The 12,484-nt window shown below is 41.2% G+C and overlaps 2 protein-coding genes across 2 annotated transcripts; one reads left to right on the forward strand and one right to left on the reverse strand.

Annotated features, from left to right (window-relative positions):
* The first annotated feature begins 743 nt into the window (after nucleotides 1-743).
* On the forward strand, nucleotides 744-5,510 carry klhl40a (kelch-like family member 40a). Its single transcript, XM_062987570.1, has 6 exons — nucleotides 744-1,934; nucleotides 2,830-2,990; nucleotides 3,175-3,282; nucleotides 3,384-3,569; nucleotides 3,980-4,129; nucleotides 4,741-5,510. The coding sequence occupies exons 1-6, from the start codon at nucleotides 819-821 to the stop codon at nucleotides 4,850-4,852; spliced, it is 1,833 nt and encodes a 610-aa protein (XP_062843640.1). The 5' UTR covers nucleotides 744-818; the 3' UTR covers nucleotides 4,853-5,510.
* A 70-nt stretch (nucleotides 5,511-5,580) lies between these two features.
* On the reverse strand, nucleotides 5,581-10,830 carry zbtb47a (zinc finger and BTB domain containing 47a). Its single transcript, XM_062987607.1, has 6 exons — nucleotides 10,723-10,830; nucleotides 8,624-9,802; nucleotides 7,754-7,901; nucleotides 7,455-7,570; nucleotides 6,953-7,097; nucleotides 5,581-6,774 (listed from the first exon to the last, which is right to left on the reverse strand). The coding sequence occupies exons 1-6, from the start codon at nucleotides 10,729-10,731 to the stop codon at nucleotides 6,482-6,484; spliced, it is 1,890 nt and encodes a 629-aa protein (XP_062843677.1). The 5' UTR covers nucleotides 10,732-10,830; the 3' UTR covers nucleotides 5,581-6,481.
* Between the last annotated feature and the right edge of the window lie 1,654 nt (nucleotides 10,831-12,484).

The raw sequence follows: 12,484 nt of genomic DNA on the forward strand, positions 1-12,484 counted from the left end.
TATTCTCGTTTGACTGTATGAATTACATTTACATTTGTAGGTTTGTTTTGCACAGTTTGACACATTGGTTCATGAGTGGTTCATGAGTCAATCCTGGGAACACTGGGCGCACATCAGAATACGCATGGTCATTATCTAAATATAGAAAATCCAGTCAGAATTTCTGGTAGTAAAACCAATCCCACCTCCAAATGTAATATGTAATTGTATAAATATATATATGTTAAGCTGGTTTATAAATATCTCCCAGCTCAAAATATTGAATATATACCCAAGCTTCTGTCAGTTAAGGATTAATAAAGCCTTTAACATGTGCTATCAGGAAATCCGCCAAAGTAACATACAAGTGGAGTACAAAAATACACACTTCAACTGGTCATCTGGTCAACAGAATCACCTTCCAATCTTAAGCTTACATTTTTCTCCATTGACAGTTAACAGCACTTGTGAACAATGTCAACATCTGCCAACATTACAGTAAATGTATTTCTTCTTCGGGTCCTGAGATGGGTTGGTCAACTTTGGCACCATGTCACCTGTTGTTCGGCACTGCCTGGTCAAAATGGTGAAAATGAAGGGGGAGGGAGGACGTAAGGGGTCTCAAATTTCAGCCTCTCCAAATGTGAATCCTGCAGCTTTACTCAGTTCTAAAATTAAACTCAGCTGATAGCCGGTGACAGCTGAGGGGTGAAGCCACGCCACTCCAGCCTTCATTTCTTTTAGTCACACTGTTAATCCAAACAGTCCAGCAGCGGGAAAGGAGCTGGACGTCCTACCTCTTAATATCACAATAGCGTTGCCCACGAAGCTTTGACAAGATGGCCGCTGCGCCAGTTGACCCAGTGACAGAGCCAAGAATGTACCAGCAGAGTCTTCTTCAGGGAGGCCTCTGTGAACTTCTGGAGGGTGACAAGTTTGTGGACTGCGTGTTGAAAATCAAAGACCTGGAGTTTCCTTGCCACAGGTTGGTGCTCGCCGCCAGCAGCCCGTACTTCAAAGCCATGTTCCTGTCAGACATGGAGGAGAGCAAAAAACGAGAAGTCGTCTTGAAAGATGTCGAACCAGGAATCATGGGGTTGATCTTAAAATACATTTATACCTGTGAAATCGACCTAACAGAGCAGAACGTCCAGGATATCTTCATGGCGGCCAACATGTACCAGATCCCGTCCATCTTTAGCGTGTGCATGTCCTACCTGGAGCAGAAGATGATGCTGAACAATTGTCTTGCCATCTTTAGGCTTGGATTACTTCTGGAGTGCCCAAAGTTGGCAGCAAAGGCCAGGGATTACATCTGCGACCGCTTCGAACAAATCAGCCGTGACCAGGACTTTAACCAGCTCGGTTCTGGTGAGCTGGCTGCCATTATCACGTGTGACACTCTCAACGTGGAAAATGAGGAGAAGGTCTTCGAGGCTCTGATGGACTGGGTTCAGTATGAGCCACAGGAAAGACTACAGGATCTGCCCAAACTTCTGCACTGTGTCCGGTTTCGACTGATCCCACCTGCTTATTTTAAGGAAAAAGTGGAAGGACACAGGTTAATCAAACCCAACCAGGAGATAAAGAAAGAGCTGCAGCTTGTTAAGGATGCCCAAAAAGGACTTTTTCCTGAAGTCAAAGGGTCACCTGACAAGAGGGCAGGATCATCTGAAGGTGAGGAGAGTGAAGATGAGGAGGACCAGCTCCCTGGTATCTTGAACGATAACCCACGATTTGGGATGTTCGTAACGGATCTCATAGTGATGATTAGCGACACAGGGACGGTAGCCTACGACCCTGCTGGAAACGAATGCTACTTAGCATCTTCATCAACTGAGATCCCAAAAACTCATTGCAGTTTAGTGACCAAACAGAATCAGATCTTTGTAGCTGGAGGACTTTTATATAACGAGCAAAACACAGAGGAACCTTTCAGCTCCTATTTTCTACAGGTAAGGAATTGATATTGTTATTACTTTTTACATATTACATATTTTTAATAACATGGATGTGACACCATGTTTTGGGAGGACAGAGTATCTCATTTTCATACCATGTACAATATTTGGATAATATAAACATTTCCTAAGCTGGTATCTATTGTTTATAGACTACATGTCAAACCAGGAACATAAACTTTGGTCAGTTTATTCTTTTCTTCAAGATTCTCCTCAAACTACCATCTTTAGTTCTCTCCATGGATGTCCAGTGAGGTTCAAGGAAATTCAGAAACTTGTTTCAAAGCCATTCCAGTGTTGGGTTTGACTGTAAGCTTCAGATCATTGTCTGTGAATTCTGAACTGTTGACCTAGTCTGAGCTTGTGTGACTCTGGAGTAGGTTTTCTTTAAGAACGTTCCATTAATTTTTTTACCAGTCGGCCTGTTTCTAACACTAAAAAGCATAAATAGAGCTGCCACCACCATGTTTCACTATATGGATGGTATTATGTAGGTAATTAAGTGTTTACATATTTCAGGGATTATAGTGTACATCATTTAACAGTAGACCTCAAGTAAGAGTCCTTGCTCTAAAAACAGCTCCCTTTGTAAAGTGTTACTTCATTTTGTTCGCTTGCATTGAAGCATCCCTAAATTTACCAACATTACAAATCCGTGCAGTATGTCATGCATCATAATCCATACGCATGTCAGTGATTCATCTAAGTGCTCATCAGGGATCAGTGAGCTGATCAAACCAGCTGTTTGGACCATCATGCTCATGAATCACTCCAACAATCTTTGATTCCATCATCATGTCTGAATCCTCATGAGCTGAAATGTAAGCCTGTACATTTTGTCACTAAGCTCATTAGTTTGTTTGTGTTTGTTCTCTTCCCTCTTTGCCAGTTTGACCCCACGAGCGGAGAATGGCTCGGGATGCCCTCCCTGCCGACCCCCCGCTGTCTGTTCGGACTCTCTGAGGCAGAGAACTCCGTCTACGTGGTGGGTGGAAAAGAGCTGAAGGAGGGAGAGCACGCACTAGACTCAGTCATGATTTACGACAGACAGTGAGTACAGCCAAGGAATTATTCTGCTGATACAAAATTAGCTAATAATTTTAATTTACAGTGTGCTGATAGTGTTCTTTACATTTTGTATAGGAAAACCGCCTACATGAATGTGATGCTGTTTTGAACACACAAAAAGAATTTAAAAGAAAAATCGATTAATATGTTTTTGTTCTGCACATAGATCATTTAAATGGGGAGAATCTGATTCTCTTCCATACTCAGTCTATGGACATGGGACGGTCTCACATAAAGGACTCATCTATGTACTGGGTGGAAAAACCGAGAGCAAGTATGAACTATTTAAACAAATTCAGTACCCATAATACATTAATAGTCTGCATTCAAAGTGTAATTTTCACTCATGATGTGTTTATCCCATATAAATAAAAGGATGTGCTTGAGGAGAGTGTGTGTCTACGACCCCAAGAAGTTCGAGTGGAGGGATCTGGCACCTATGAAAACGGCCCGTTCCCTGTTTGGTGTCGCTGTCCACAAGAACAAAATCTATGTGCTAACAGGAGTCACTGATGATGGCCTGACCAGCAAAGCAGAAGTATATGACATCGCAACCAACACGTGAGTCACACGTTCATTTCACACCAATAACAGAAACGACGCTCAACCAACTTCCTCCTCTTAATTCTGAATGTTTATGCTTAAGCCAACTGAATGCCTTTAACTGAAATGTTCCCACTCTGATCCATCCAGAATAACAGTATCGATAGAGTAATTTACATAGACGTGTCCATACAAATACATTTCTAATCACTAAATACAGTTTACAGAAGAGTGTACAGTTTATAGAAGAACATTAAATACACTATCGGATGCATTGCCAAATACTGATTGACCTCTTTAGCCTAATGTCAACTTAGGATCAACGTGACCCACCAAAAATACACTTCAGTTCACAAGTTACAAAGAAAACAACTCCTACTATTTCTATTCTATAAGAAAATATAAAAAAGTTTTACTTTATGTTGCAGTTGGTCGGAGTTCGTCGAGTTTCCTCAGAAGAGAAGTTCTCTAAACCTGATCGAGCTGGGCGGCTGTCTCTACGCTATTGGAGGCTTCGCCATGATGCCCAATGAAACCACGGAGAAGCTGGAACCAACTGAGATGACCGATATCTGGAAGTGAGTCATGATGTGATGCAAATTAGAAAAAATTGATCAAGTTATTGGTTCATATTGAACGATTCCTTTCAGCTGCTCCCGTTAGGGGCTTGGGACCAACCCTAACGGTGCAATATGTGCCCCAAAATGGCAAGGTTCACATAAGGCTATGCCTTTTGTATTTGAGAGCCCAGCCCAGGATTCAAACCCCAGGAACTTAGGCACTGCTTGTGTCTCATTTTGCCACACAAGCTCATGTAGAAATTGTACAACATAACATAAAAACACAACAAAATGTACAAAGATCAAGACCAAATAAAGTGTGGCAAGAGAAGAACTTAAACATGAGAAAGGAATGACGTGAGGAAACGAGGAACTCTGTTTATAAGAGTATTTGCAAAAATAACAGTGGATATATAGGAGACCAAAGTCTTGCTTATACTCTTACTATCTTGTAAAATTCTCCTCAGAAGAAATCAGTAGATGTTAAAAAACATATAATTTAAGGATCCTACAGTTCTATAGAAGAAATACCATCTGCAAAATTAGTTGGAGAAGATTATGTAATTTCATTTCTTTAATGGAAACTATATTGTATAGTATCTCTTTTCTATTTTTTTAACCCCTGACAGGTTTGATGAGGAGGAGAACTGCTGGTCTGGGATGCTGCGGGAGATTCAGTACGCTTCAGGCGCTACAGTGTTAGGAGTGCGTCTGAATGTTTTACGCCTCACCAAGATGTGATCGCACCATACAACACACTATATATACTACACCTAGTGCACATGAATTACAGTGTGAGGAGCACTGAAACCAATATAGATTTCCACAGTTGAGTATGATCTATGTGTATGTTTTGTAAAAAAAGAACTGTCAGTGGAAGACGTGTGAGTGAAAAGCTGGACTGCAGATGGAAACAAAGACTGGACCAGTAATGTGTTGATGTGACAAAATGGACTGTAATGCAGTATGTCGTGATTTATGTGTCTGTACTTTGTGTGTGTGTATTTAGATGAATTACATTTGTTTCAGTTTTGTTAGATTGGAATTTATGATTTGTGTCACACATTCACATTCATGTACCTTCATCACATAAATCTGATTTACAGAGTGGCTGAAAACACTAAAATCACCATGTTTATCATAAAACACTATACGACATCTGTTGTTCTTTTTTCAGTGTGCTTTTAATTACACAGCAAATGTCAGTGAACAAATTAATAAAAATGTGGACTCACCCAATCCAATCCAGATCAATTAGGGCCAAGGGTGTCACATGCCCCCATCCGACAGACACAGTTGTTTAACTTCTTCGAGTCAAATACAAAATAAAAGCCAGAACTATTTATAGGAACATTCTTATTAAACGTATTTTACCACTTTGTTTACTCCTTATGTATGTTCTCTAACACAGACTGCAATACGATTCCCATTTCAGTGCTAAAGAACAGAAACACAGTTTGTAGTGATTGAATTGTTTTATTGATTATAATATAATTAATATAAAGGTAAGTATGGAACACTTACTTTGGAGCACTGTATAAAATGTTAACTCAAAGTGCAATTTTATATTTATATATGTTTATTTACCTTATATATACATGTCTGTATGTATGTATGTATGTATGTATGAGTCCTACAGCCCTACATCCCACCCAGGAAATAAAGGAAATAAACACAGTATGACACCATCAAAAACATACATCACAATTCAGGCTTTAACCTTACCGACTGCACCTGAAATCTTTGGAATTGCTGGTATGCTAAAATGACTTTAATGCTATCAGACAAATTCATCCCAGAAGGGGTGGCATGGGGTACACGGGTTACCCCAACATAAAAATGTCATTGCAAGAATTTCACATTAGAACACTATCACACATATGTGTATACTGGGTATTATATTTAATAGATATTGCACCTACTGTGCAGATGAACCATAAAGATGTTTAAAAGTCCCAACAACACTGCTGCACCTGATGCCAGAACACACACACTAATTGCCATGTGAGTGTCCTTGCAGTGTTATGAATGGTTCCCCACCAACATCATCTGATTAGTAAGGGCCCTATGGGAGTTCCTTGTAATTGATAAAATGTATAGCCATTAAGTTTATTTATAATGTAGCTAAAATAGTTAAAGTGCTTGGTGAGTGGATAGTATTAATCATAGCTAGATTTAATAGCAGTGGCTACATGTATATGCAATATACTTAAATACTAATTTGGCACCAACGTTTCGCTACAATAAATGAAATAAAAACACTGATAGCTGTTCAGATTACGCAAGTTGACTATTACATAGGACTTATATATAAAGTCATAAAGGCTACACAGTAAATACCTCTAGCTGGGCAGGAACACACATCAGTGGTTATACGTTACCCAAGTCAACCTGTCTGGTTTGGAACAGAGAAGGCAGCCCAAAGTCTTTCGGCTCTGAAGAGATCTGATTGCTCACAAACTGTCTTGCGTCACTGTCAGGAGCGTTTCTGACCTGACAGCATTTTTCTCTGTGAGCTTTCAGCATGTTGGAGAAGCGGAAGCGCTGGCCGCACGTCTCACACGGGTACGGCTTCTCGCCCGTGTGAGTGCGCCGGTGCCGCTTCATGTTGGGGCGACTGGTGAAGCTCTTCCCGCAGATCTCACATATGTAAGGCTTTTCACCTAAAAAACAGAAAAGTAAACTGAGTCAAAGGTAACCTGGTGCACCAGGAAGAAAACCACTGCTAACCAGGAGAAACATCAGTGTCATTTTATACTAAATAACATTATCCCAACGATGAATGACGAGTGTAATCGCTGGTAAAGGAGCTGTTGGGATGAATTGTGTGCAAATTTTTACCTGTGTGAGTTTTCATGTGTTCGTCGAAGTACTGCTTCATGTTGAAGTCCTTGCCACACCACTGGCACATGAACTGCTTGTGGCCAATGTGGATGCTCATATGAGATCTCAGCTGGTACTTATACTGGAAACGTTCATTACAATTCTGAAATACATAGCCATAGAAAAAAAGCAGAATGTAATGTTTAATAACTCTCAATATAAGATGCTAACATTATACAAACTGGACTTGCTTTTATGCTTTTTATTCCCCCTTTTCCCTTTTAAGGATCCAAATTCCCATACCGTACCTCCACTACTCATGCCAGTGCTTCAACCAGACACAAGAGGTCAATTTTGCAGCAGCATTAAGAAGAAACCCTATCTGACCATCCCTTTCAGACATGTTGTACATAAACATTGTCTTGTAGCTGCAAGACGTCACATTTTAAACGGCTTGTGGATGCAGCATCATCAGTGCATTAATGCATGTAAACTGTATATATGGAGAGTTATTTTTTACCTCACATGTAAAAGGTCTCTCTCCTGAATGCTGAAGAAAGTGCACTTTGAGAGACATGCTCCTTTTGAAAGACTTTCCACACGTCTCACAGGTGAACGGCATCTCTTTCGTATGAGCTACAAACACAGTCGTTTATAAGATTAATAAGGTTATTAAAGGAACAGGATTTAACTCTAGTGATTACATGTTGACCTACAGCACAAACAATCGTGCTTGCCAAACAAATCCTAGTCATTTACTGGTTATTAAACCATTAAATTACGACCACAAAAACTTAAAGGGTCGTTAGTGTAACTTACCAACCATGTGCTTGCGAACATGAGCCATGGTAAAGAATTTCTTCCCACATATCTCACAGGTGAACTTCTTCTCAGCGTAACCGTGGACAATTTTGTTGTGCTCGTGCAGAGACCAAAGCTTCTTGAAGTCTTTGCCACAAGTTTGACACTGGAGACAAACAAACAAAAAGCAAAATGTCAATATCAAGATGCATTGAAGCTCTTCAGAGAGCTCACTTAGAAAACATTCTAATCCAAGACCAACCAGAAACAGGTCTGCTTTAGTAAACAGCTCTAAATTAGATACTGCTGAAACCCAGGGACACTGTTTACAGTCAAGCAAGCTTTTCATCTCAATGAGCTACCATTCAAGAACGAAGCAGCTGCTCCTGCTTTCACTTTGTGATCAGCAACAAAGATCGGTCTAGCGTTAAGACAAGGATTTAGATTGGTGTTTTTTTCTAGTAGCATATTCACACAAAGCTGGCTTGACTGTGGACAGTGACACCTAAGTTCTAGCATTTATTGATTACCAGCAGACCTGGTTCTCGGTTTACATCCTACCACCCGGACAAATTTCCTCTCAGCAAAAAGTGACATTAGGTTTGGACAAGAGACCACCGCTTAATGGACATTTCAGTTGGTGCAATCAAACTAGTCCTAGTTATGTGGGCACCAAGCAAAATCACCTTGGGGCACAGTCATGCCAGACTAGGAAATGGCCTTCCTCAAACTCTTACAACAAAGTTAAAAGCTTGTCACTTGTTTTATATACAGTAATTGGTTTTAGACCCATTGACAGTGGGTGTGAAGCTGAACACAATCTAAAGTGCTCGTCCACATACTTTTGATTATATAGTGCACTTTTGGCCTTGTAGTGTACGCGTGTACCTGTATGTTCTTCTCACAGTCGGTTTGCTGATGCAGCAGCAGTTCGCTATCGAGAAGAAAGCGTGTGCCACACTTATCACATCCCAGCATGCAGTTGTGATCAACATTAGCGTGCAATTCAGTGTCCCAGCTGTTGGTAAAAACCCGAGGGCATCGTCCACATGGAAAGCTTCTCCTCTCCTCCAGTCTTGCATTCCCTTCAAGATCCTCCTCTACCTGCCCACTCCTGACCCCACTCCGTCTGATCCTCATCGTAACAGTAGCCATGGCATCCAGTGAGGCTCTGGTCTGTCTACGAGACTGTTGAGGGTGAAATTTTGGAAAGTCCTGAGGAGCTGCATGTCCCACCTCGTCATCAGTGGTGGCTCCGGGCGCCTCGTCCTCACTCTCGCTTTGCTCTGCATTCTCCTTCGAGTCAGGATTGTCCTGTTCTGTGTCTGAGTTTGCAGTATTGAAGCTGTTCTCCATCCTTTTAGACACATTTAAGGTCTGGTTGTTAAGATTCAGCTCTACAATGATCTGCTTCCTGTTGAAGGAATCTTCAGTGTCCACCTTGACTGGTCCCAAATGTGCATTCATCGCCTGTCTTTCTGCAACATGAACAGCGTACGGGTTCTTCTCACTTTTCCCACCAAAGATCGTAGCTCTGGACGCTTCCTCCTCCTGCTTGATCTCCATGCAGAGGATGGAAGGTGAAGTATCGCTTCCTCTATTGATGTTGCAGCCGGTCTGGGTCGCTGTTGGCTTTTCGTCCTGCAATGAGCCACGTGCGAGCAACTCGTGGCATGACGAGGCCACGTCGGCCATCTGCAGCACCGTTGCGGTTCGCAGCACGTCTCGAGCATTGCTGCTGTTCACCAGCAGCCTGGACGTGTAGATAAAATCCAGGATCTGGATGAAGCCCTGTGGGCGCAGAGCATCCAGGGACAGCTCCACACGTTGTAGTTCCTTGCTGGAGGCAAACAGTGAGTGGAAGAAGGGGCTGTAGGCGGCCAGAACGCCTTTGTGTGCCTGGAACGTGGCCTTGTGGCGCAGCAACACAATATCCACATCGCACAGATCCGGATGCAAGAGGCGCTGCTCATTTAGGCGCTCCATGAGGAAGGTGCAGTGCAGTGCCACATCCTCCACCATGGTGTACTCACCCGACGTGTGGTCAGCAGTCCTCTCGATGATCAGCTAGAAGAGGACACAACAATATATTAAGAAAGCTTTTTTTAGGAAATAATACCTATACATTGACATGAGCAATAACTGAGCCATGCAATAAATTTCGCCAACCATATTGCACATTTTGCACATGCAACTTCTAGTCAGGGATTTAGTCATGATCAATTCCCCACTGCACTTGCAACCTCCATAGCATGCACACCAGAGCACAAAACATGGTATAAAAAGACATGGTTTCATGAGTATAGTGTGGGGGAACCCTAGAGACCTACAAAGAGCCCCTACTTTATCACCACTGCACATCTTGACACTGCACAATTGACAATTTTTATAGACACAGACCACAATCTTATAAAAGACTTTCTTAGAAGAGCATTCGAGCCTCATTGGGTTTCTTGGCTAATTTTACAATGAGGATCAGACAGGGTGGGGTAAGGAGTGGGCAGGTAGAGGAGGGTCTCGGGCAGAATGCAAGACTGTAGGAGAGGAGAAGTTTTCCGTATGGAAGATATTTGCATATTTGTCCTTGTAGTTTTGGAGTGGGATGTCTAACAAGCTCATGCATTTTGATGTTGTTGTATATCTCTGTGGTGTGCATGACATTTCTTGATAGCTTAAGCTTCATAAAAAAGTTGCAGACTAAAGGTGTGAAATTTGTGAAACATAAATAAAGAGCAGAAACAGGAGAAACAATGCTGACTTAAATAGGAAGAGTTTGTACACACGCGTGCACGAACCATGCACGTGCACGCGCACCGATTCACCCTGTAGCTAAATGCTATAGAAGTTATAAACAGATTAGGCTGTTCTAATGTAATACACGTTACATTACAGATGTACAACGTTTAAAGTGCATGCACAGGCCTGCAGTGTCTCATGCAGTAGATCAGATCAGATCAGATCAGACATATAAGAGAAGATCAGATCACCATGGTCATCCGGTGCTCGGTGGTCCTAATGAGCTCGGATTTTCCAGGCTGGGGTCCGGACTGTCTTCCTCCATGTAAAGCACGGGTTCTGTTCTACATGAGAACCGCGTTCCCTCGTCCGTTCTGCTGTTCCTCTTTCGCCATGTTAAAGTGAGCAATGCAGGAACTGGTGATTGGAGCTCCAAAATCATATGGACTCTTCAACCGGAGCCGCTATTAAAGAGACAGAGATCCGGTTATAGAGGGGAAGGGGAGAGCTGTGGAACCTGCTGTGGAACCTGCTGTGGAACCTGGACTGGTATTGGAGTGTGTTGCATGCATTCAATTCTAAAGTTAATGAAGTAGATTAGTGAAAACATTAGAAAGATTTATAAGTTATATTACCAAATCACAGATTCTTCTTTATTTGCCTTCTACAAATTGTCCCAACTTTTCTGGAACTGGGGTTTTATAGAACAGGTTTCATCTCACACATCCCATTATATTATCAAATCATGTCCCAAAAATAAGCAGATACAAATAGTGTGAGTAAGCAAGGATGGGAGGTGAGAATGGGGTTATATCTTTACATTTTGACTGAACAGAATTAAAATTTGAATAATCTATCAATATAATTTAAATAAAATTGTCCTAATGATTGTTCATGAACTGATTTTATTGAAATGTGAAGTATTTTAATGTGCTTGTGCGGTCAAATATTATAAAACATTTAAGACATTACAATAATAGAACAAAATAAACTGGATTGAAATCAGAATCAGAATCAGATTTATTGGCCAAGTATGTGGATACACACAAGGAACTTGGTTCCGGCTGATGGTCTCTCTCTAGTATTAATACAGTATACAAGCAATGTATGCATTAAACATTAAACACAAAAATATACAAACTATAATACTATAATATTAATATAATATATTAATATAAGAAATGTAATGAAGCAGAATGGAAAAGTAATAAAATATTTAATAAGATGTTATGCATGTCAGGCTTTCTCATGTTTGGGTATTTTTGTTAGTATGAATTAACTCATAGATGTTTCGGCTGCTCCAAATGTGACTTTGGGTCAGTTTTCCTAATTCTTACGAGCTACGATGGTGATTTTGTTGGACAAGACAGTGTCCAGAGTTGCTAAGTTGATGCTTTACTGCAGATAATTGCATTAGGGTAGACTCATGGAGCATGATTTGGCTCCCTGTTTATGGAACCTAGATTACAACAGTTTAGTACACTTTCTATCAGAAGCAGCATGAACTTCTTCAGCAGTTTGAGCTACAGCAGCTCGTCTGTTGGATCGGACCACATGGACCAGCCTTCGCTCCCCACTTGCATATGAGCCTTGGCCGCCCATGACCCTGTCGCAGGTTTACCACTGTTCCTTCCTTGGACCACTGTTGATAGATACTGACCACTGCAGACCGGGAACACCCCACAAGAGCTGCAGTTTTGAAGATGCTCTGACCCAGTCGTCTAGCCATCACAATTTGGCCCTTGTCAGACTCGCTCAAACCCTCACGCTCGCCCATTTTTCCTGCTTCTAAAATCAACTTTGAGGATAAAATGTTGGCTTGAGATAATCAGTGTTATTCACTTATTCACCTGTCAGTGGTCATAATGTTATGCCTAGTCTGTGTATATTACATATTTTCATCTGATATTTACTGCAATGACACTTTATACTACATACTACATTTATTATTATTCTATTTATTTATTAATGATTTGTAAAATACTTTTAATACAAGCTGAACAAAAGCCGTAC

This window comes from Trichomycterus rosablanca, chromosome 25 (genome assembly GCF_030014385.1).
Source record: "Trichomycterus rosablanca isolate fTriRos1 chromosome 25, fTriRos1.hap1, whole genome shotgun sequence".
Taxonomy (NCBI): Eukaryota; Metazoa; Chordata; class Actinopteri; order Siluriformes; family Trichomycteridae; genus Trichomycterus; species Trichomycterus rosablanca.

What these genes read in the sequence shown, in the direction of transcription:
- zbtb47a (XM_062987607.1), bottom strand. An exon ending in AGAGACCTTTTACATGTGAG is followed by an intron (nt 7,098 to 7,454) that starts GTAAAAAATAAC and finishes TATGTATTTCAG; the next exon opens with AATTGTAATGAACGTTTCCA. An exon ending in ACACATGAAAACTCACACAG is followed by an intron (nt 6,775 to 6,952) that starts GTAAAAATTTGC and finishes TCTGTTTTTTAG; the next exon opens with GTGAAAAGCCTTACATATGT.
- klhl40a (XM_062987570.1), top strand. Translation starts at nt 819, where the DNA reads ATGGCCGCTGCGCCAGTTGACCCAGTGACAGAGCCAAGAATGTACCAG. An exon ending in TCAGCTCCTATTTTCTACAG is followed by an intron (nt 1,935 to 2,829) that starts GTAAGGAATTGA and finishes CCTCTTTGCCAG; the next exon opens with TTTGACCCCACGAGCGGAGA. An exon ending in GAGATGACCGATATCTGGAA is followed by an intron (nt 4,130 to 4,740) that starts GTGAGTCATGAT and finishes AACCCCTGACAG; the next exon opens with GTTTGATGAGGAGGAGAACT.